The sequence below is a fragment of the Heptranchias perlo genome, chromosome 29 (assembly GCF_035084215.1).
Source record: "Heptranchias perlo isolate sHepPer1 chromosome 29, sHepPer1.hap1, whole genome shotgun sequence".
NCBI classification, from domain to species: domain Eukaryota; kingdom Metazoa; phylum Chordata; class Chondrichthyes; order Hexanchiformes; family Hexanchidae; genus Heptranchias; species Heptranchias perlo.
In genome coordinates this window covers 33,946,120-33,970,493 of record NC_090353.1, presented here as the reverse complement: position 1 = coordinate 33,970,493, position 24,374 = coordinate 33,946,120, and the positions used below count along the sequence as shown (strand labels likewise).

Genomic DNA, 24,374 nt, shown 5'->3' with positions numbered 1-24,374 from the left:
GGAACGTTGGCTGAGGAAACGGAGTGGCCGAGAACAAAAAAAAAACGAGGCTGCGTTAGCGTTGGCGGGGAAACGGGGGTCGCAAAGCAACACAAGGAGCAAGAGACGGAGACACACACTGGAACCTGCTCACCTGCTCGCTGCGCCATTGCACTGTCTGAGGGAGGGAAAAAAAACAAGAGGAAAGTAGGAGGGAAAAAATTGGAAACAGAATTAGCGATCGGCTGAACCATTTTTAAAGCATCGTTATCCTCCCTCTCAGCGACTTTATAAACATACGGGGAAAAGGCACTGCCCACGATAAAGGCGTCTTCTTCATGCAATCCATCCAAAGGTCTGTAGGAATTGCTAGACGAGAAAAGGTCAACGTCCCAATAGATCGCCCTCTACCATCCTGGTAGTCACATGATACAATGATAATGGAGTTGTTGATTAATCATGGCAATCAATCTCCATCAATGAGTCTACAACAGACCCAGACATGAGGCGAGGAAAACCCCCAGTGGTGGAGAGTTTTGGGAACCATAAGTCCAAAGTCACCAGTTCCTCCAAAAGCATCCTACACTTACCCCATGCCATGTCTCAAATTACTCAGACTTCTATGACTCATGGCTTGGAGATGTCAGTTGTTGAGTTTCTTAAGTTTTTTGATGAACTTTCACCATCAGTGAAGCCAACATTAAAACTTAGGGGTCATGACTTAGGGGATTAGAGAAACTGGGGTTGTTCTCCTTAGAGCAGAGAAGGTTAGGGGGAGATTTAATAGAGGTGTTCAAAATCATGAAGGGTTTTGATAGAGTAAATAAGGAGAAACTGTTTCCAGTGGCAGAAGGATTGGTAACCAGAGGACACAGATTTAAAGTAATTGGCAAAAGAACCAGAGGCGACATGAGGAAAACTGTTTTTAATGCAGCGAGTTGTTCTGATCTGGAATTCACTGCCTGAAAGGGCGGTGGAAGCAGATTCAATAATAACTTTCAAAAGGGAACTGGATAAATATTTGAAGGGGGAAAATTTGCAGGGCTATGGGGGAAAGAGCAGGGGAGTGGGACAAATTGGATATCTCTTTCAAAGAGCCGGCACAGGCACAATGGGCCGAATGGCCTCCTTTTGTGCTCTATTATTCTATGAGCTCCTCTCCTAACCTGGCCCTTAGCCAGTTCTGAACTTGGCAAAAGGTGACAGTGCTCGAGAGAGAAAGAGAGAGAACGTGAGAGACGGAGCCGGAGGAGAGTGAAAGGATGTTGAGAGGGAGCAATCCTTGAGAGGGCGATACATTTGTCTGTGGAGGGGTATCCATACGATAAGGTGAGTTGTTGGGGGGAGTATATCCGACATTCCTGACGATCCTGTGGGAAGAAGTCCTATTGGGAAGGATGAATCGTTTGTAAGATGAGGAGCATACTCATTTAGAGGGGAGAGTATCCATCTGACAGCGTGCAGAGGAAGGGGAGAGGGTCACGTTCATTTTCTTGAATAATCCAGCGCTCCCGGGTGCCCAGTCCTCCTGGTGTAATGACGGAGCATGTCTACATGTTGCTGGTCCGACTGGTGCGGGGTTGGGTGGGGGCAGGTGGTGGGGGGAGCAGGTGGTGGGGCTGATCCAGTCTATGAGGGTGTCTCTTTTCCCAAGCAGTTAATGGGGAGACAATCTGTGTCCCTAGAAGGACGTGGGCGGCTCCAGCAGCAGGGTTCACACAGTGCCTTTGAATCATACAGCAACAAAGGAGGCCATTTGGCCCATCGTGCCTGTGCCAGCTCTTTGAAAGAGTCCCACTCCCCTGCTTTTTCCCTGTAGCCTTGCAATTTTTTTCTCTTTTCAAGTGTATATCCAATTCCCTTTTGTGAATTAGTTAGTTAATTAATTAATCCCTTTGGCTTCAACTTTCTGAAGAAATTTTCAGACCGTTAAATCCTTGCCACTGAAACCTCTTGCAGTCAGTTATAAAAACGATAAACGAAGTGTGACTAACCCATGAAAGGCCTTCAGTTCTTGCAGCACTTGTTGAACCAACCTGGAAGGCAGAAAAGGAAACAACTTAAATGAACATCACTGTTGAATTGACATTAATGACGTCCATTTTGCTTTTCGTTGTCGAATTCTCTGACGATAGCGCCGCCTGGTGGCTCAGCAGAGTCAGTCAGAAGACCAGCAAGGTCACTGGTTCGATCCCCAGTCCCGGCCGAGTTGGCTGATTTCAGCCGGGGCAGCGGCAGCAGGGGTGCTAGAATTGGCCTCAGTGTCCTTGGTACTGACACCCCAGGAAATGTATCCCGGCCACAATGAGCACACCTGGGGGAGGGGAATAAAACGCAAATGCTAGTGGATTTGTCCACATTGATGATCTCAATGTGACAACTCTGCTCATTGCCCTCTGTACCTATGTAGGGGAGCGGGAGGGAGCTGGGGGGAGAGAGAGAGAGGTGACAAACAGTCCCCTGCAGACACCTTCACTATCATTATGTGATTTGCAGTGCCCGTTCCAGCATGCCCATTAGTGGGGTACGGTCCCCTTCATAAATCTAAAGGCCTCTTCCAGTTCTCCTCTGAGTCTTCCCCTTTCCAGAGTAAGGAGCCCCAGCCTGTGCAATTGTTCCAGGTACCCAGCAGCAGCCGATTCCCACCGCATCCCAACAACGGCAAGTTCCCCAGTGCTGGCTGGAATACCGGCAGGAAACCCACTGAAAAACATGTAAATGAGGCCGAACCTGGAAAGTCTGCCTGGGCTCAGTGACGTATCACTCAGACAGTCTCATCCGACACACGTCCAGTGACGGTCACTCAGACAGTCTCATCCGGCACACGTCCAGTGACGGTCACTCAGACAGTCTCTCCCGACACACGTCCAGTGACGTATCACTCAGACAGTCTCATCCGGCACACGTCCAGTGACGGTCACTCATACAGTCTCATCCGACACACGTCCAGTGACGGTCACTCAGACAGTCTCTCCCGACACATGTCCAGTGACGGTCACTCAGACAGTCTCTCCCGACACACGTCCAGTGACGGTCACTCAGACAGTCTCTCCCGACACACGTCCAGTGACGGTCACTCAGACAGTCTCTCCCGACACACGTCCAGTGACGGTCACTCAGACAGTCTCATCCGGCACACGTCCAGTGACGGTCACTCATACAGTCTCATCCGACACATGTCCAGTGACGGTCACTCAGACAGTCTCATCCGACACACGTCCAGTGACGGTCACTCAGACAGTCTCTCCCGACACACGTCCAGTGACGTATCACTCAGACAGTCTCTCCCGACACACGTCCAGTGACGGTCACTCAGACAGTCTCTCCCGACACACGTCCAGTGATGTGTCTCTCAGACAGTCTCTCCCGACACACGTCCAGTGATGTGTCTCTCAGACAGTCTCTCCCGACACACATCCAGTGACGGTCACTCAGACAGTCTCTCCCGACACACGTCCAGTGATGTGTCACTCAGACAGTCTCTCCCGACACACGTCCAGTGATGTGTCACTCAGACAGTCTCTCCCGACACACGTCCAGTGACGGTCACTCAGACAGTCTCTCCCGACACACGTCCAGTGATGTGTCTCTCAGTCTCTCCCGACACACGTCCAGTGATGTGTCTCTCAGACGGTCTCTCTCGACACACGTCCTGTGATGTGTCACCACCAGAGCACAGAATCGGCACCTTAATGACCCCTCCACTGCCTCTGATTTGTCTCACTGCTTGTCCGATTTCCGGTACTGGATGAGCAAAACTTTCCTCCAACTAAATATTGGGAAGACTGAAGCCATTGTCTTCAGTCCCCACCATAAACTCTGTTCTCTAGCCACCGACTCCATCCCTCTCCCCGGCCACTGACTGAGGCTGAACCCACCCGTTCACCACCTTGGCGTCCTCTTTGACCAAGCTTTTGGTCACCTGTCCTAATATCTCCTTACGTGGCTCCGTGTCAAATTTTGTTTGATAATCGCTCCTGTGAAGCGCCTTGGAACGTTTTACTACATTAAAGGCGCTATATAAATGCAAGTTGATGTTGCTGTTGTTTAAATCCAAAATAAAAGAGAACCGTGCTTTTTAAAAGAGCTCCCTATCTCCCTCAGTCTCCTCTTCTGCAGGGTTTTAAAACCCAATCTTGGTGCCATCTGACCACTGCTGCTCCATTTACCTCAAGTTCTATCTTTACTCTGTTCAATCTTGGCGGTCTCCTGCACGATAGGCCTTGGGCCTGTTGCTAACAGTCAATAAGGAAGGAGATCTGTGTGATCTGAAGTTAACTGAATAGAAACTCTCCCACACACACAAGACTGGAGTCTATGAGCAGGTGGTTTGGGGATGGGCGGGGAGAGGGAGGGTTGGGGAGAGGGAGGGAGCAAGCGAGGGACTGAACTACCTGCACAACAGTGTCCAAACCACCATCTTAAAAAAAGAGGCTTGATTGTAACCAAAACACTGGCTGATTCTTAACATGAGACTTAGGCTCCTCAGGGTCGTCTTTTCATACGTACAAGTGGTTGGGTTCCAGATTTTCTTTCTCCTCCTGGATTTGCAGGGAAGTTTCACATTCTGGAGGTGGAGCAAAAGGAAACAATTAAAGTGATTTTTACTGCGATTGAGAGGTATCGAAATTAGCCTTAATATTAAACAATGCTCAATTATACACAGATACACAGTGGTAATTCTGCCCCAGAGTGAGGGCCTCAGACCCAGAGTGAGGGGCCCTGTCCCAGAGTGAGGAGCCCTGTCCCAGAGTGAGGGGCCTCAGTCCCAGAGTGAGGGCCCTGTCCCAGAGTGAGGGGCCTCAGTCCCAGGGTGAGGGGCCCTGTCCCAGAGTGAGGGCCCTGTCCCAGAGTGAGGGCCCTGTCCCAGAGTGAGTGGCCCCGTCTCACTGAGCGTGGACCCCACTAGTTAACCTGGCACTGGGGTAGTCCTTGCCCTGCATTGAAGGGAGATGAGGCAAAAACAAGACAAAATGTGAGTAGAAATACAAAAACAATCCAGACTACAAAGGAATTCAAAAAACTGCTTATACTGAATTTCTCTGGAAAAGTGGATGCTTCATCTGGAAGAGGCTGTGTTTGCTCCCACTCCCTCCACCTCCCACCCCCTCCGTCCTCCCCTGAAGGCTCTGCCTCTGGCTGGGGTGCAGCTTCATGGGTTCCAGCCAATCTCTGGCAGCTCACCCAAGAGCCCATTCTTCGTGTGTGAGCCTGGGCTGTGAGGGTCAGTGGGCCATTTGCTCATCGCAGGCTTAACCACTAACTTCAATTCTTCCCTTGCCCGACAGCGTTTTCAGAAAGGGTCACTGGACAGCGACCAAGGGGGGGTGGGGGGTGAGCCGTGGGCTGATTCTTTCTCCCTTTGTAGACGCGGGTGCTGAGGCCAATTCCTCAGAGGCCTAAGGCTGCCTGTTGTGGGGTCAGCCAACTCCTCCCGGTCCATCGGTCCAAACCTGAGGTTATTCCGGCCTCTATGGCTCAGCACCACGCCAGGCAGTTGGGAGAGTTTCTATTCAGTTAACTGAATAGAAACTCTCCCACACACACTTGCGCATCCCCGATTTTCATCGCTCCACCATTGGCGGCCGTGCCTTCAGCTGCCTGGGCCCTAAGCTCTGGAATTCCCTCCCTAAACCTCTCTACCTCTCTCTCCTCCTTTAAGATACTCCTTAAAACCCACCCCTTTGGCCAAGTTTTTGGTCACCTGTCCTAATATCTCCTTATGTGGCTCGGTGTCAAATTTTGTTTGATAATATCGCTCCTGTGAGGCGTTGGGAGAGTGTGGGAGGCTCTTAGAGATGGGAGTTGGGGCCTGTTGAGAACTTCACTCACCTGCTTCTGTGGACCGCAGTGTATCTAGACTTCGAGAAGAGCGATAATGAGCCTCCTTTGGGGAACAGGAAACGACCGCGGCCAATCGTGGCCGCATCTTGATGGTCTGTGAGGCAACAAGCAAGAATAGCAACAACCAAATGATTGAAATTCACTCTCAAGACATCTCTGCTCCCAAAAGTCCTTCAATTTCCTCTCCCAGTCACACTTGGACCTATACCCGTGCCTTGGTTATCTCTAGACTTGACTATTCCAATTCTCTCCTGGCCGGCCTCCATAAATTTGAGCTCATCCAAAACTCTGCTGCCCCGTATCCTAACTCGCACCAAGTCCCGTTCAACCATCACCCCCTGTGCTCGCTGACCTACATTGGCTCCCGGTCCGGGAACGCCTCGAGTTTTAAAATTCTCATCCTCGTGTTCAAATCCCTCCATGGCCTCGCCCCTCCCTCCCTATCTCTGCAACCTCCTGCAGCCCTACAACCCTCCGAGATCTCTGCGCTCCTCCAATTCTTGCCTCTTGCGCATCCCCGATTTTCATCGCTCCACCATTGGCGGCCGTGCCTTCAGCTGCCTGGGCCCTAAGCTCTGGAATTCCCTCCCTAAACCTCTCTACCTCTCTCTCCTCCTTTAAGATACTCCTTAAAACCCACCCCTTTGGCCAAGTTTTTGGTCACCTGTCCTAATATCTCCTTATGTGGCTCGGTGTCAAATTTTGTTTGATAATCGCTCCTGTGAAGCGCCTTGGGACGTTTTACTACGTTAAAGGCGCTATATAAATGCAAATTGTTGTTGTTATTAAACATCTTTTATTCATCATCGTTAGGCCACTATCCTGGAATACCCTAACTTTTGTTTAGAAAATTCTTTCTCGGGATGTGGGTGTCACTGGCAAGGCCCATCCTTCGTGAAGATGGGGGAGGGTCTTCTCTCGAGCCCGTGAAGTGACGATGCGCGGACACCATTGCGAACCTCCACCACACAGATAGCAGTGGCTCAAGAGGAAGAAAGGGCAACTAGGGATGGGCAATAAATGCCAGCCTTGCCAGTGACACCCAAATACCGAGAATTAATCAGAAAAAAGTCATTCCTTCACTGGAGAGCGAGAGGCGAGGGAATGGCACTAAACAGCAACTTGCATTTATATAGTGCCTTTAATTTCTCCAAGGCGCTTCGCACGAGCGATTTTCAAACAAAATTTGATACCGAGTCACACGAAGAGATATTAGGACAGGTGCTTGGTCAAAGAGGTAGGTTTTAAGGAGCGTCTTAAAGGAGGAGGGCGAGGCGGAGAGGTTTAGGGAGGGAATTCCAGAGCTTAGGGCCGAGGCGGCTGAAGGCACGGCCGCCAACGGTGGGACGATGAAAATTGGATACGCGCAAGAGGCCAGAATTGGCGGGGCGCAGAGATCTCGGAGGGCTGGAGAAGGTTGCAGGGATAGAGAGGGGGCGAGGCCATGGAGGGATTTGAATACAAGGATGAGAATTTTAAATTGGGGGCGTTCCCGGCTCGACCATCGACTGGCCCGTGAACGGAGGCCGTGAGATCCTCCGTAGCAGCGACTCTCCGAAGGGCTGGAAAGCCGGGCTGTACTACGACTGACACGTAGGGGTCACCAACCCTCCAGGATTGGCCTGCAGCCTCCAGGAATTGAAGATTAATCTCCAGGACGCTGCCGGGAGAGAAAATCCCAGGAAGAAAAATCATTGAGTTATTCAAAAAAAATTGTGAGTTTTTTTTCCATTTTCTTTGTTATTAGTTACAAAAAATATTGGGAGTGGGAGTAGGCATAAAAAGGGGGCAGTTTGACTGACAGTCAAGCCTCGTCCAATCGGGTGACGAAAAGCCTGTTTGCCTTTCTGATTGGCCATGGGATGGCGGAGTGCCACGAGAATGGGCATGTCGGGCGACCAATGGCGGGACGGTTGGAAGGCAGGAGGTCGTGCGACGAAACCTCCAGGAGTAGGTCCAACCAGAGTTGGCAACCCGCAGTGCCACTGCGTAATACGCCTGATTCAGGAGGCCTCAGTCTGCACCTGGGGTGAAATGAGCCGCACCCAATTCTTTTTTTGGCAAGAGTTTTAGTGCTGACCCGGGGGTCTGCTCTGGGTTTGTTTGAACAGCGCACTCTTTAACAGTGGAACAAATTGCTACAAGCCTCGTGCCACTTTGAACTTCAGGGCGTCGGAGTCGACTCGAAAACAGACACATTGAAGTGTTCCCAGCGCAATTCGAGCATAAGATTGACAACAGATGTGGGAGAAAGATCTAGATTAGAGCCTCCACACACTTAAACCTGTGCGAAATTATCTTTAATATAAAAATGATGCAGGGAATTAAATCTCTTTACAGCCTGGACTGATCCATTCCCGTTGAATGGGTTCCTAAGTTCTTCCCTCTTCTGAAGAGGCTTGCTACAACAATTTGCATTTATACAGCGCCTTTAACGTGGTAAAACACCCCAGGATGCTTCACAGCAGCGTAATCAACCCAGCCACATAAGGAGACATCAGGACAGGTGACCAAAAGCTTGGTCAAAGGGGCAGGTTTTAAGGAGCGTCTTAAAGGAGGAGAGAGAGGCGGAGAGGTTTAGGGAGGGAATTCCAGAGCTGAGGGCCTAGGCAGCCGAAGGCACGGCCGCCAATGGTGGAGCGATTAAAATTGAATTTGAAGAAGTAACCAAAAGAGTAGACGAGGGCAATGCAGTGGCTGAGGTATACGTGGGCTCTCAGAAGGCCTTCAACAAGGTGCCACGTAAGAGACTCGTAACAAAGGTCGGGGAGCGCAGAGTCAGGGGTTAGGTAGCAGAATGGATTGAAAGATGGCTACCAACACAGTAAACAGAGCGTAGGAGTTAAGGGAAGTTTCTCTGACTGGTAGAAAATGGGAATTGTGTCGGACAGGGGTCCGTGCTGGGACCACTGTTGTTCACCATATGCATAAATGATTAAGACTCAGAAAATGGAGGTACAGTGTCAAAATTTGCAGATAACAACAAATTGGGGTATAGTTAATAATGTGGAGGACTGCACCAAAATACAGGAGGACATAAACAGGCTGTAGAGTGGGGGATAAATGGCACCTGAAATTCAGTAAAGCAAACTGTGAGATGGTTCATTTTGGTGGGGGGGGGAAGTGGGAGGGGAGGTGGGAGGGAGGATGGGGGAGGGGGGTGATGGGGGGAGGGGGAGGGAGGATGGGGGCAGGGGGGAGGATGGAGGGGGAGGGGGAGGATGGAGGGGGAGGATGGAGGGGGAGGGAGGATGGGGGTGATGGGGGGAGGGGGAGGAGGGGGAAGGGGAGGAGGGAGGGGGGAAGGGGAGGAGGGGGAAGGGGAGGAGGGAGGGGGGAAGGGGAGGAGGGGGGAAGGGGAGGAGGGAGGGGGAAAGCGGAGGAGGGAGAGGGAGAAAGGGGAGGAGGGAGAGGGGGAGAGGGCAGGGGGGTGGGGGAAAGCGGAGGAGGGAGAGGGGGGCAGGGGAGAGGGGGAGGAGGGGGAAGGGGAGGAGGGAGGGGGAAGGGGAGGAGGGAGGGGGAAGGGGAGGAGGGAGGGGGAGGAGGAAGGGGGGAAAGCGGAGGAGGGAGAGGGGGAGAGGGGAGGGGGTGGAGGGAGAGGGAGAGGGGGGTGGAGTGGGCGGTCGGTCGACATGGAGGGTCAGTGTCGGAGAGTCCAGCCGAAGATCATGGCAAAAAGCTAAACATCGGCTGACCCTGTCCAAGAAGGGCCAATTTCCCAGAGGCAGCGACTGTTGTTCTGCGACGTCCCAGGGCTGGAAACACTCTCGTGGTCCCCACTTCCACCGCTGCAGGGACTGTTACCCCGGGGGAGGAAACGGGGGAAACGGGGGGGGAGGCACCGGAGGTGGGATTAGCGGGAATACCGGGAGGGGGGGGGGTGACATCCCTTCAGTCCCACCTGCGTTGCCGACATCGGGTTGCGGGGCAACCACCGCCCATCCTACCCCTCCCCCCACAGGAAGGCCCCGTAACCGGGGCCGCCCCCCCAAACCCTGCGCCCCCAAAACCCCCTGCGGTCACTCTGCAGATCTCCGGATGCGTCACACGTTAACAATTCCGCGAAACGCCACCCTTTTCGCAGACTCGCACACAAAATTAAGTTAAAACGTACAGCTACGACCCGTCTGTCTCTTAACATCTCCCAAGTCGTACGGCCTGGCTGCGACGCGAGGCGTGTCTGGGGGCCCCAAGAGGCGACGCCGTCTCCTGAATTTAGTGCCGGCTCCCTCTGGTGGTCAGGAAGAGTTCTCGATGTTTGCCATCGCCAATTGTGTTAACAGATTCTGGGGGGGGAGGGTCTTTTATCTCCCCCCCCCTCCCCGCCCCTGCAATTGTCTTCCTTCCTCTCTTGAAGGCACCGACTGTTTCTTAGGGTGTGGCCCCCGTTGGTGCCGGCTGCCCACAGTGCTTTGTCCAAAATGCCCGTTTCCTCGTGTGTGAGCCCGGACATTGGGGTTGAAGGCTATTCGACCGCATGAGGCACGGCGGCAGAGTCCGATCTCTCCCTAATGTGGCAGTGAATCACACTTGTTTTTCCAGCATGGGTTACTGGGCAGTGATCACACAGTGAACCACAGCCCAGTACAAGTCCCCATGGCACGTAGCCACCTGAATGTCCCCGCAGCTCGACAGATGTCAACTATAGCTCTAGTGAATGGTTCAGAGTGGCATTGACTGATTTCCCTGACTGCAATTGGTGCAGGTGCAGGGAGAGTGGGGGTAATAACAGACAGACTCCTTTCCTTCCACACGATAAATAGATCGCAAGACACAAGATAAACACGGATCAATAAGGCAATTCGGCCCATTCTTCCAGAGAAACCTATCCCCCACCCCCTCCTCCTCCAATCGCAGCATCGAACTGGCTTAAATGACTCCAAGGTCACAAAGACTTCAAAGGTCACGACGAGGGAGGCCATTCAGCCCGTCTAGCTCATCCTAGTCACAACTGCCACTTGAACGACTCTAGAGTCTTTGCCTCCGCTGCCCTATCCAGAAGCGGCAAGGAGAGGGCCGAGCCCTAGTGTCAGAGGAAAGACTGAGCACACTTGGGCTCATCGAGCCTTGAAGGAGGTGATGGAGGAAAATCTTATGGGACAGATTTCGACTTAGTGCGATCGTGTGAAACGGGTGTGAGGGAGTCGGCAGCCCGTTTTACATCTCTCCCAGACACTATCGCACAAGGTCACAGTGCACCCCGATCAGCCTTGCCTTTCTCCAGTTTGGATCTATGTCCCCAGCAGCTCAAGGGGCCATCAGTTCAAACTGGAGAATAGGCAGAACTGACATCAGGCAGTTCTTTATACAGAGTGTTATAAATGGGGAATAGCTGTACACTTTCTGTAGGCAGGTACTGTACTTGTATCCAATGAAACGTGCCATGATGCTCTTTCTTTTGCCCACATCTGCAGCTGAAGCGTCTGCGACCTTCGGGCCGCTGGCGATGGATGCCAATGGTCTTTCCCGGGCGCCTGCAATCCGATTTCCTAAGTGCATTGAGGCACGTGGGATAGCTGGCGACTCCATCGGGCTCCCCTAACAATTCCCACCAGCGGGCCCAAGCGCTGAAACTAACATCGAAACTAACAAAGCGAAATGCTCTTCTACAGCTCGATTGGGCGCCTCAGGAGAGGAAATTGTCAGAGATTTTCTGAAATTGGCCAGGTTTTATCCTTCCGATAAACTGTCAGAGACCCTGAATACAGCAACTTTCGCCCGAAAATAAACGGGGCATTTAAGACGCCATAACCGGCAACTTTGAAATTCAAGCTAATGCAAATGGATAATGGTTATCGCTTTTGGGACAATTTAAGCGACTGCTCGTTTTAAACGTGGATGTTTTAAGTGGTGGGGACTGTAATAGGAAAATCCACCCTATTGATTAGTTTCGTGGCCTTCAACAAAAGGTCAGCAGCTTTGAGTTACAACATAGTCTTTGGATGTTTAGAATTCTCATCCTTGTGTTCAAATCCCTCCATGGCCTCGCCCCTCCCTATTTTTGTAACCTCCTCCAGCCCAACATCCCTCCCAGATCTCCGCGCTCCTCCAATTCTGGCCTCTTGCACATCCCCGATTTTCATCGCTCCACCATTGGCGGCCGTGCCTTCAGCTGCCTGGGCCCTAAGCTCTGGAATTCCCTCCCTAAACCGTTCCACTTCTCGACCTCTCTCTCTCTCTCTCTCCTCCTTTAAGACGCTCCTTAAAACCTACCTCTTTGACCAAGCCTGTCCTAACATCATCTTTTGTGGCTCATTGTCAAATTTTGTCTGCTAATCACACCTGTGAAACGCCTTGGGAAAATTTACAACATTAAATGCGTGATATAAATTCAAGTTGTTGTCTACAGCAATAATAGGAAAATCCACCAGATTGATTAGTACTGTGGCCTTTAACAAAGGATGAGTCCTATTGAGTTACGACATAGTCTTTGGATGTTGCCCGTCAGTCTGTTCCACAATGGGTGACCGGTGCTATCACAGCCCAGAGAGTTACCTGCTCGGGCATCTTGTCCTCAGACATGCTTGAGCCCGTCTTCCCCTGACCTCCAGCCACCTGTTTATCATTCTCCGCATTCACCGCGGTGGCGGTCTGGGTCTCCGGAAAGTCATACACTGACTGGTCCTGTATCTGGTCTTCATCCTCTCTATCGCCTTCTCCATCGCTGTCGACACCCAACAGGTCGAGACTGAGCCTGCGCAGGTAGAAGTAGACAGGTAATTAGGACCCAGGTCAACATCTGGTCCAGAATAAATCAATCAACTGATTTAAAATATTTGGCAAAAAGAAAGCCGGACCGGAAGGGGGGAGATGAGGAGAATTTTTTTTACGCAGCGAGTTGTTATGATCTGGAATGCGCTGCCTGAATGGGTGGTGGAAGCAGATTCAATAGTAACTTTCAAAAGGGAATTGGATAAATACTTGAAAAGGAAAAATTTGCAGGGCTATGGGGGGAAAGAGCAGGGGAGTGGGACTAACTGGATAGCTCTTTCAGATAGCCGGCACAGGCACGATGGGCCGAACGGCCTCCTTCTGTGCTTTATGATTCTATAATGTACATCGGGAAATGGAAAGAACTGCAGCAGATCGGGCAGGGTAGTCCCAGGTTCAATCGTTGGTCTGTGCTAAGTTAGCTGATCTCAACCAAAATAGCACTTGGGGTTCTACAGTGCTCCTGAGCTACGGAGCAGAGAACTCCTCCATTCTGCTTATTATCCACTGACCCCTGCTGGAAAGTGTAAGTGTGTGGACATCTTTCCACCCTGTCAACTCCTTCAATCATCTTAAATCTCTGTCTCCTCCCTCCCAACCAATTACCAACCCATGTCCCAATGCCACGAGCAGGCACATTTACACAATGCCACGTGCCGACACATTTACACACTGCCACGAGCAGACACATTTACACACTGCCACAAGCAGGCACCTTTACACAATGCCACAAGCAGACACATTTACACACTGCCACGAGCAGGCACATTTACACAATGCCACGAGCAGGCACATTTACACACTGCCACGAGCAGGCACCTTTACACACTGCCACGAGCAGGCACATTTACACGATGCCACAAGCAGGCACCTTTACACACTGCCACGAGCAGACACATTTACACACTGCCACAAGCAGGCACCTTTACACAATGCCACAAGCAGACACATTTACACACTGCCACGAGCAGACACATTTACACACTGCCACAAGCAGGCACCTTTACACAATGCCACAAGCAGACACATTTACACACTGCCACGAGCAGGCACATTTACACAATGCCACGAGCAGGCACATTTACACACTGCCACAAGCAGGCACCTTTACACACTGCCACAAGCAGACACATTTACACACTGCCACAAGCAGACACATTTACACACTGCCACGAGCAGGCACATTTACACACTGCCACGAGCAGACACATTTACACACTGCCACAAGCAGACACATTTACACACTGCCACAAGCAGGCACCTTTACACACTGCCACGAGCAGACACATTTACACACTGCCACAAGCAGACACATTTACACACTGCCACGAGCAGACACATTTACACACTGCCACGAGCAGGCACCTTTACACACTGCCACAAGCAGGCACATTTACACAATGCCATGAGCAGGCACATTTACACAATGCCACGAGCAGGCACCTTTACACAATGCCACGTGCCGACACATTTACAATGCCACGAGCAGGCACCTTTACACAATGCCATGTGCAGACTCCTTTACACAATGCCATGTGCAGACACCTTTACACAATGCCACGTGTGGACACCTTTACACAATGCCACAAGCAGGCACCTTTACACAATGCCATGTGCAGACACCTTTACACAATGCCACGTGTGGACACCTTTACACAATGCTACGTGTGGAAACCTTTACACACTGCCTCATGCAGACACATTTACACAATGCCACGAGCAGACTCCTTTACACAATGCCATGTACAGACACTTTTACACAATGCCTCATGCAGACTCCTTTACACAATGCCATGAGCAGACACATTTACACAATGCCACATGTGGACACCTTTACACAATGCCACGTGTGGACACCTTTACACAATGCCACGAGCAGACACTTTTACACAATGCCACGTGTGGACACCTTTACACAATGCCACGTGTGGACACCTTTACACAATGCCACGAGCAGACACTTTTACACAATGCCACATGTGGACACCTTTACACAATGCCATATGTGGACACCTTTACACAATGCCATGTGTGGACACCTTTACACAATGCCACGAGCAGACACTTTTACACAATGCCACGTGTGGACACCTTTACACAATGCCACGTGTGGACACCTTTACACAATGCCACGAGCAGACACTTTTACACACTGCCACATGTGGACACCTTTACACAATGCCATATGCAGACACCTTTACACAATGCCACGAGCAGACACCTTTACACAATGCCACGTGCAGACACCTTTACACAATGACCCAGGGTGAAAAGTTCTGCCAAATATGGCTGGGACTTTGTGTGGAAGATTGCAATTTCCTGGCGCCTCAGACAGACAGGCCGGTTTCACAATGCCCATCATGACAATGCCTGTCTATCTGATGTTAATTGTATGATTTATATCAATTAGTGTTAATTGTATTCAGGTGGTGGGTATCAATTGGGGACTCTCTCGTATCATTTTTATCGGAGAGCTTAGCTAGAGCGTGGTGGGTGTAATGTGGATCTCTGTGACTAGAGGCTTGGAAGCAACTGAAGACCAGGCTCTAGGATTCTATCCTTCACCACCTGGCTATCCAATTCATAACATCTGGAGCCCCAGAAAGCTGCAATCTCACACACAATACTCCAGCCAAGCTTGGGAGAGTCATTCGCCCTGGTGTATCGCATATAACTGTGCACGCAGGACAGTGGCACTCTGAGGCGTTGAGAAAACAAAAGTGCTGCCAGCTATTGGTGGGTATGGAGACTGTTGCTATGGTGCAGTATTTAGAATCAGAGGTGTAGATTTTAACTTTCGGTGGTGGTGAAAAACGGGCAGCAGTGAATTGGCACTCGTTTCCCACACCCACCGAGAGTTAAAATCTACCCCATAGAATTTTCCAGCATGGTGGGGTTGGGAAGGGGAAGGGAGGGAGGGAGGAAGGAAGGAAAGACTTGCATTTATATAGCGCCTTTCACGACCTCAGGATGCCCCAAAGTGCTTTACCGCCAATTAGGAAAATGCAGCAGACCAAATTGCGCACAGCAAGATCCCACAAACAGCAATGATGGTTGAGGGTTAAATATTGGCCAGGACACCAGGGAGAACTCCCCTGCTCTTCATTGAATAGTGCCATGGGATGTTTTACGCCCACTGAGAGGGCCTTGGTTTAACGTCTCATCCAAACGATGGCACCTCCAACAGTGCAGCACTCCCACAGTACTACTAACTCAGCCTAAACAATGATTTTTCTCACAGTCAGGGGTGGTGTTAGGTCTGTGCAACCCGTGTAATGACATGGGGACCCCGACAGGGGCCCTGCAGTCCCGGTAACCGTCCGCCACTGGTCAGTCCAGGCAAACTCAGCTCCCGGCTCAGCTCCCGGCCCCAACTCCCAGCTCAGCTCCCGGCCCCAACTCCCGGCCCCAACTCCCAGCCCCGGCTCCCGGCCCCAACTCCCGGCCCCGGCTCAGCTCCCGGTCCCAACTCCCAGCCCCAACTCCTGGCCCCGGCTCCCGGTCCCAACTCCCGGCTCCCAGCCCCAACTCCCGGTCCCAACTCCCGGCCCAGCTCCTGGCCCCGGCTCCCGGTCCCAACTCCCGGCCCAGCTCCTGGCCCCGGCTCCCGGTCCCAACTCCCGGCCCAGCTCCTGGCCCCAGCTCACAGCCCTGGCTCCTGGTCCCAACTCCTGGCCCCACCTCCCAGCTCAGCTCCCGGCCCCAGCTCCCGGCCCCAGCTCCCGGCTCCAACTCCCAGCCCCAACTCCCAGCCCCAACTCCCGGCCTAGCTCCTGGCCCCAGCTTCCGGCTCAGCTCACAGCCCAGCGTACTCCATTTCTGCGTGACTTGTCTGTGGATCGTCCCCATGACCGGCAAACTCAGGGGACACACAACCAGTGCCATCATGCAGTCCAGTATGTCCAGCCTCCAAACCAAACCCTTGCAGGGGCCCCTCTGCAGGAGAACGTCTCCCCTGTTCACAGTGGTCATGTCAGGAAGGATATATTGGCCTTGGAGGGGGTGCAGCATAGATTCACCAAAATGATACCGGGATTAAAATTAAACTCCTTTGAGTATAGAAGATTAAGGGGTGATGTAATTGAGGTGTTTAAGATGATAGTGTAGACAGAGAGAAACTATTTCCTCTGGTGGGGGGAGTCCAGAACAAGGGGGCAGAACCTTAAAATTAGAGCTAGGCCGTTCAGGGGTGATGTCACGAAGCACTTCTTCACACAAAGGGGAGTGGAAATCTGGAACTCTCTCCCCCAAAAAACTGTTGAGGCTGGGGGTCAATTGAAAATTTCAAAACTGAGATTGATAGATTTTTGGTAAGAAAGGGTATTAAGGGTTACAGAACCAAGGCAGGTAGATGGAGTTAAGATACAGATCAGCCATGATATAATTGAATGGTGGAACAGGCTCGAGGGGCTGAATGGCCTCCTCCTGTTCCTATGTTCCTAAGGCAGCAAATGGCATTCACGGGCAACTACTGGTACAATTGGTGGTATACCTGTAACCATGAGAGACTGCGTTGCATTGAAACTCTGTTGGAAAAATAGATTGTTGCACATTTCAGAAACTCTATCATCTCCCGTCCTACATTCTCACACACGATATATATTACCACAAATTCCCCTTCTGTGTTTATCTGCTGTCTGAACAGCAAAGTTTTGACTCACAAATCATTTCTGCAGAAGAAGGATTCAAAGGTTGAGCAAAAGTCTCTGTCTGTGGTGTGTGTGTTCTAACAGCTGTCCTGATCTATATCTCTGGGCAGTCAGAGTCTGTACTCTTATACAAGACTCAAGAACAAATGGTTCAGGAACAGAACAACAGGCCAAGAACCATCAATAAATCCACCAGAAAGAGTTTGAAATCATATCACACTGACAAATAATCCCTCTTCTGAACGACAGCATCTCCGACAGTGCAGCGCTCCCTCAGTACTGCCCCTCCGACAGTGCAGCGCTCCCTTAGTACTGCCCCGTCCAACAGTGCAGAACTCCCTCAGTACTGCCCCTCCGGCAGTGCAGCGCTCCCTCAGTACTGCCCCTCCGACAGTGCAGCGCTCCCTCAGTACTGACCCTCCGACAGTGCAGCGCTCCCTCAGTACTGACCCTCCGACAGTGCAGCGCTCCCTCAGTACTGCCCCTCCGACAGTGCAGCGCTCTTTCAGTACTGCCCCTCCGACAGTGCAGCGCTCCCTCAGTACTGCCCCTCCGACAGTGCAGTGCTCCCTCAGTACTGCCCCTCCGACAGTGCAGCACTCCCTCAGTACTGCCCCTCCGACAGTGCAGCACTCCCTCAGTACTGCCCCTCCGACAGTGCAGTGCTCCCTCAGTACTTCCCCTCCGGCAGTGCAGCGCTCCCTTAGTACTGCCCCATCCGACAGTGCAGCACTCCCTCAGTACTGACCCTCCGACAGTGCAGCACTCCCTCAGTACTGCCCCTCCGACAGTGCAGCGCTCCCTCAGCACTGCCCCTCCGACAGTGCAGCGCTCCCTCAGTACTGCCCCATCCGACAGTGCAGCACTCCCTCAGTACTGACCCTCCGACAGTGCAGCACTCCCTCAGTACTGCCCCTCCGACAGTGCAGCGCTCCCTCAGTACTGCCCCCTCCGACAGTGCAGCGCTCCCTCAGTACTGCCCCTCCGACAGTGCAGCGCTCCCTCAGTACTGCCCCTCCGACAGTGCAGCGCTCCCTCAGTACTGCCCCTCCGACAGTGCAGCACTCCCCTCAGTACTGCCCCTCCGACAGTGCAGCGCTCCCTCAGTACTGCCCCTCCGACAGTGCAGCACTCCCCTCAGTAGGCAGCCTGGATTATGTGCTGAAGTCTCTGGAGTGGGACTCGAACCCACAACCTTCTGCCTCAGAGGCGAGAATGCCAACCACTGAACCACAGCTGTGTGCATTGGATTGCCGTTGCTTACACTCCAAAGGCCAAATGTTAAGTTTACTCACTGACAGAACTCTCTCTCTGTTGAAAGGCTCAACCATGTACTGCTGGCATGGGTCGAACTTTGCAGTGCTGGACTGCCCCTTGCACGACAATGTTATGGAAAATTCCTGTTTTAGATATTGCAGCTGGCATCTCAACCCTGTTGGGATTCAGAGCAGGCCAGACTGAATGCTCTTCACTATGGCTGTGTGCTGTGTCATGAATATTGAGTCAGAAATAACACAGCCAATTTGTTAAAACGAAACAATTGAATTAACGAACATAAATTTTACCCTCCAACCCCCCCACCCGCTTCCAATTTCCTCCCTCCTCTCTTGAAGGTGTCGATGAGGTACCGCAGCAGCTCTCAAATGTTTTAATGTGTGCGGCTATTCCACTGCAGGGGCTTCGCCGCACAGCTCTCTGCCCAACGACCGCACTCTCCAGCAGGGGTTTCAGGAGGGCTGCCTCCTTTACCCACCACCCGACCCCCCGCCTCCCTACCTAGGGTTGCCAACTCTGGTTAGACATATTCCTGGAGGTTTCATCACATGACCTCCTGCCTCCAACTGCCCCGCCCCCCACTTTTCTGCCATTGGTGGCCCGACATGTCCATCCTCAGGGTTCACCACCTTCCCACGGTCAGTCAGAAAGCGACTGGACTCTTCATTATTGAATTGGATGCTGTCAGTCAAACAGCCTTTATCTTCAGCTACCTCCCACCCCCCCACTGCCATGTCCAATATTTTTATGACCAGTAAACAAAAGTGCTCAAAAGAAAAACATTTTAAAAACACCATTTTAAAAAAAAAATGCCCTAATGGTTTTCCTCCCAGAGTTTGCTGGCAGCAGTGTCCTGGAGATTAGTCTTTAATCCCTGGAGACTCCAGGGCAATCCTGGAGGGTTGGCGACCCCCTGTCCTACCCCCGGAGGCACTGAGCTGCTGTAACTGAAGCCCAGGCTGATAACGGCCAACTTCCCCCAGACAGGGGGATGGAACCTGGCAACTTCCAAACCAATCGCAATTTTTAACCGAACTGAAAATAAACACTGAATTTTTTTTTAAAAACTTGTCAGAAATGAAAAGGGAAGATCTTCGACATTGGAAAAAGATATTAAAATATTGGATAGAATACCAGAGGCTGGGACTGTAATTTCCTGACTTGCTCTCGGAGTGTAATCTGTGAGCACCAAAGCTGAAAATCTCCCTGAACGTTTTTGTTCTATTCCGCCTCGCTATCTCTCTCTTTTGGCTGCATCCACCCTATTAATTTTCGTCCTAGTGCATTTTTTTTTTGCCTCCTCTGTTTATGAGTTGGCATTTAACGACGCACTTCCCTCATTTGCTTACAGTTTCTCCCTGTTAGACTGGTTAATGTTACGAGAAAATCATTTTCGCTCCACTTGTGGGAAAGGGAAGTGATCCCAGGTGGCAGATATCAGAGGCACGTCTCGGTCGGTCACATGCTAACAACATCGGACAGAAGACGCAGCTTTTGGCGCCTGCGTTCGCCGGCTAATGTTTCCCAGGTGGAACATTTGCTCTTCTTTTTTTTTTAATCGGTTGCCTTAAGTATGACAGTCAAGTGCAAAGTCCTTGCAATAGAAGCATGGGCTCTCACTGCACAGAAGGAGGCCATTCGGCCCGTCGCGCCTGTGCCGGCTCGTTGAAAGAGCTGTCCAATTTAGTCCCACGCCCCAGCTTTTTCCCCATGACCCTGCAAATTAGTCCTCTTCAAGAACATGTCCAATTGCCTTGCGATAGTTCCTACGGAATCTGCTTCCACTACCCTTTCAGGGAGAGCGTGCCAGATCTTAACAACCCTCTGTCTGAAAAAATTTCTACGCATTTGCCCTCTGGCTCTTTTGCCAATTATTTTAAATCTATGACTTTTGGTTACCGACCCACTTGCCAGTGGAAACAGTTTCTCCCTGCTTGCTCCGTCAAAACCCCTCACGATTTTGAATACCTCGATTAGTCTCTCAGTGTTGGACAAGGGGTGGTGTTAAAGCCGTTCGATTGGACAGGGATCCGAGCCACCCCGGTAAAAGGGACACCTGCCCACCGGTAATAGCTGATCCCCGATCAACTGACCTTTATATTGCCCATTGCAAGCACCACCACCTTCTCGGGGACAACTGGGGATGGGCAATAAGTGCCGGCCTTGCCAGCGATGCCCACGTCCCCGGAATGAATAGGATAAACAGGTCTTCTCACGATCGTACGTGTGCGGATCCGACGCTGGGTTAAATCGGTAGTATTAAGTATCATTGTCCAGTGAAATGTAGGGGCCCCCCAAACCGAACCTTTGCACGAGGGCCCCCCTGCAGGATAAACGGCGCTCCTGCTGTTAGAGGGAAAAGGGGGGATGACAGGATGGTGAGTCATGGTCGGGAGTGAAGAGATATTTAGCAGAGAAGGATTGGGTGGACTCCCCTCGCCCGGTTCCACTCTTATCTATCCAGTGGTAGCTACAGAATCTCCTACAATGGCTTCTATTCCTGTCCCCGCACTGTTACCTCTGGAGTTCCTTAAGGATCGATTCTGGGCCCCCTCCTATTTCTCATCTCCATGCTGATTGGCGACACCATCTGAAGGCACAACATCAGGTTCCACATGTATGCTGACGACACCCAGGCCTACCTCATCACCACCTCATTTGACCCCTCCACTGCCTCCGTGTTGTCAGACTGCTGTTCGACATCCAGTCCTGGATGAGCCACAATTTCCTCCAATTAAACACTGGGAAGACCAAAACCATTGTCTTTGGTCCCCGCCACAGACTCTGTTCCCTCACCACCAATTCTATCCCGCCTGGCCACTGTCTCAGGCTGAACCAGACAGTTCGCATCCTTGGTGTCCTACTTGATCCAAAGCTGAGCTTCTGACCCCATTTCCTCTCCATCACCAAGACCGCCTAGTTCCACCTCCATAACATCGCCCGCCTCCACCCCTGCCTTAGCCCATCTGCTGCTGAAACTCTCATCCATGCTTTTGTTACCTCCAGATTCAACTGTTCCAATGCTCTCCTGGACATTTTCCCATCATCCACCCTCCATAAACTTCAGCTCACACAAAACTCTGCTGCCTGTATCCTAACTTGCACCAAATCCCATTCAACCATCACCCCTGTGCTCACTGACTTACATTGGCTCCTGGTCCACCAACACCTCGATTTTAAAATTCTCCTCCATCTGTTCAAATCCATTTATGGCCTCGCCCCACCCTCCAGCCCCTACAACCCTCCAAGAATTCTGCCTTTCTCCAACTCTGGCCTCTTAAGCATTTCTCACTACCTTCACCAGAGCATTGGCCTTCAGCTGTCTAGGCCCTAAGCTCTGTTGTTTCATCCCTAAAACTCTCCACCTTGCTACCTCTCTCTCTCTCTTCTCCTTTAAGACCCTCCTTAAAACCTACCTCTTGGACGAGGCTTTTAGTCACCCCTCCTAATAGCTCCTTCTTTGGCTCGTTGTAAATTTATGTCTGATAACGCTCCTGTGAAGCACCTTGGGATGTTTTCCCAAATTAAAGGTGCTATATAAATGCAAGTAGTTGCTGTGTAAAGTTTTTATTTTAACTAGTTTTAGGGTTTTTTGTTATTCAAGAGTTAATGAAGAAGGAATGTTAATTAAGATTTTATACACTTTGCTTAAAAACTCCATCTTACAAACTCCAAGCGAGTCCACTCTGAATGATACATCCCTAATGGCAGCATTGTCAGATATTGATCATGAGGAGAACATGTCTAACATGCATTCTCAAACTTTAAAGAAAACACTGACACTGAAAGTAAGGGAATGTCTATAAATCCCTTTACTATTTCATTACGACATCATTGACATAGACTGGTGAAATCGGCTGACAAATGGCAGATGAAATGTAACGCAGTAAAGTGTGAAGTGATTCATTTTGGTAGGAAGAATGAGGAGAGGCAATACGAAATAAATGGTACAATTTTAAAGGGGGTGCAGGAATAGAGAGACCTGGGGGTGTATGTAGACAAGTCTTTGAAGGTGGCAGGACAAGTTGAAAAGACTTTTAAAATGCATATGGGATCCTTGGCTTTATAAATAGAGGCATAGAGTACAAAAGCAAGGAAGTTATGCTAAACCTTTATAAAACACTGGCTGGACCCCAGCTGGAGTATTGTGGCCAATTCTGGGCACTGCACTTTAGGAAGGATGTCAAGGCCTTAGAGAGGATGCAGAAGAGATTTACTGGAATGGTGCTAAGAATGGGGGATTTCAGTTATGCGGCGAGACTGGAGAAACTGAGGTTGTTCTCCTTAGAGCAGAGACGGTTAACGGGAGATTTGAAAGAGGTGCTTAAAATCATGAAGGATTTTGATAGAGTAAATAGGGAGAAACTGTTTCCAGTGGCAGACAGGTCAGTAACCAGGGGACACAGATTTAAGGTAATTGGCAAAAGAACCAGAGGCGACATGAGGAAATCATAATCTGGAATGCACTGCCTGAAAGGGCGGTGGAAGCAGATTCAATAATAACTTTCAAAAGGGAACTGGATAAATACTTGAAGGGGAAATATTTGCAGGGCTACGGGGGAAAGAGCAGCGGAGTGGGACTAATTCGATAGCTCTTCCAAAGAGCCGGCACAGGCATGACGGGCCGAATGGCCTCCTTCTGTGCTGTATCATTCGATGATTCTATTAGCTGACTATTGTTGTATTAATTTACCTTCTTCTCATGTCTCCTAGTGCTGAAGGAGATAAAGGACCTTCCCAGCTATGTCTTCTGGAGCTGGACATGGACCTGATTAACAAAGGGAATGAATCTTGGTCTTCACTGTCTGTTGTGTTCTCAAGATCGGATGCGCTGTTATTTTGATCCTCCCGAGCTCCATCTGTCAAATCATATCCGCCAGGTTGTTGTACCAGTGAAGGCTTGTTGGTTTCCATGGTTTCTTGTAAAGGAAGCTGCGGAAACGCATTATTTCTCCCAACATTACCCACTTGCGTCGAGCACATTGGACTTGTGCCTGCTCTGACGATATCTTCTGAACTACTAGCCACTGGACACTGAGAAAGTCTAATCTCCTTGAAGGACGTTGAACCTTGCAGCGATGATTCTAAGGAGGGAATATCCTCTGTGCTGCTGGTGACATCTGTCGCAGAGTCATCAAAATCCAGGAAGGCATCATCCTGAGGATGAATTATTGGAAGAAATAAATTAGAATTTGTTGAAGAAAATACAACATAATTGTCAAAGGGCCCCCCCCACTCTGAGCCAGAAGGCCGTGGGTTCAAGTCCCACTCCAGGGCTTGAGCGCATAGTCCAGGCTCGTGCTCCAGTGTAGTACTGAGGGAGTGAATCATCATGAGGTGACTTAGGCAAACAGGACTGGGGAAGCACTGGACAAAGTTCCTGGTACTTTTCACAGGGATTGAAGGAGCATCAGAGAGCAAGCCAGCCAAGACTGCCCGTACATGCCTCCCGCCAGATGGGAATGGGGTCACGTCGACAGAACGCAGTCCATCCGCCATCTTGGCCAGGGAATGTGTGCGATGAAGGGAAGCCGAGAGAAGGGAGAAAGGGAGGAAAATAATGAATAGCTTCCAAAAGAAATTGGCAGCACATCTTCCTCCTGGGAATGCTTTCCAATATTGAGGAAGGACTATACACTGCAAACTCTGCCAAACCAAGTAGAGGTCAACACAGGATCAATCTTACCAAAGCATCCAAGTAAAACCTTTCCAAGTACGTAGGCCTCGATAGACACAGCTCAGCAGCCCCAAGTAATTTTCATGTGATGTTAGGGGAGGGGATATTCTCAGCCTCAAACTTTAAGACATGCCTCCCCCACCCCTCTCTTGGGTGTCAGCCGTGGCTCAGTGGGTAGCCCTCTCGCCTCGGAATCATAAGGTTGTGGGTTCAAGTCTCATTCCAGAAACTTGATCACA

The 24,374-nt window shown here is 50.9% G+C and overlaps 1 protein-coding gene across 4 annotated transcripts in view; it reads right to left on the bottom strand.

Annotated features, from left to right (window-relative positions):
* The window catches only part of arhgef18b (rho/rac guanine nucleotide exchange factor (GEF) 18b), a 97,373-nt gene extending 73,832 nt beyond the window's left edge, over positions 1 to 23,541 (bottom strand). For 3 of the 4 annotated variants that reach the window (XM_067968462.1, XM_067968463.1, XM_067968465.1), the window contains exons 1-6: positions 23,152 to 23,541; positions 12,319 to 12,517; positions 5,812 to 5,917; positions 4,489 to 4,546; positions 1,974 to 2,015; positions 134 to 157 (exon numbers count right to left, since the gene is read on the bottom strand). In XM_067968462.1, the coding sequence (XP_067824563.1) occupies positions 134 to 157; positions 1,974 to 2,015; positions 4,489 to 4,546; positions 5,812 to 5,917; positions 12,319 to 12,517; positions 23,152 to 23,441 (719 nt within the window). In that variant the 5' untranslated portion in view covers positions 23,442 to 23,541. The remainder of the gene's footprint in view (positions 1 to 133; positions 158 to 1,973; positions 2,016 to 4,488; positions 4,547 to 5,811; positions 5,918 to 12,318; positions 12,518 to 23,151) is intronic. The other variant, XM_067968464.1, reaches the window with a different exon arrangement.
* Positions 23,542 to 24,374: the final 833 nt, after the last annotated feature.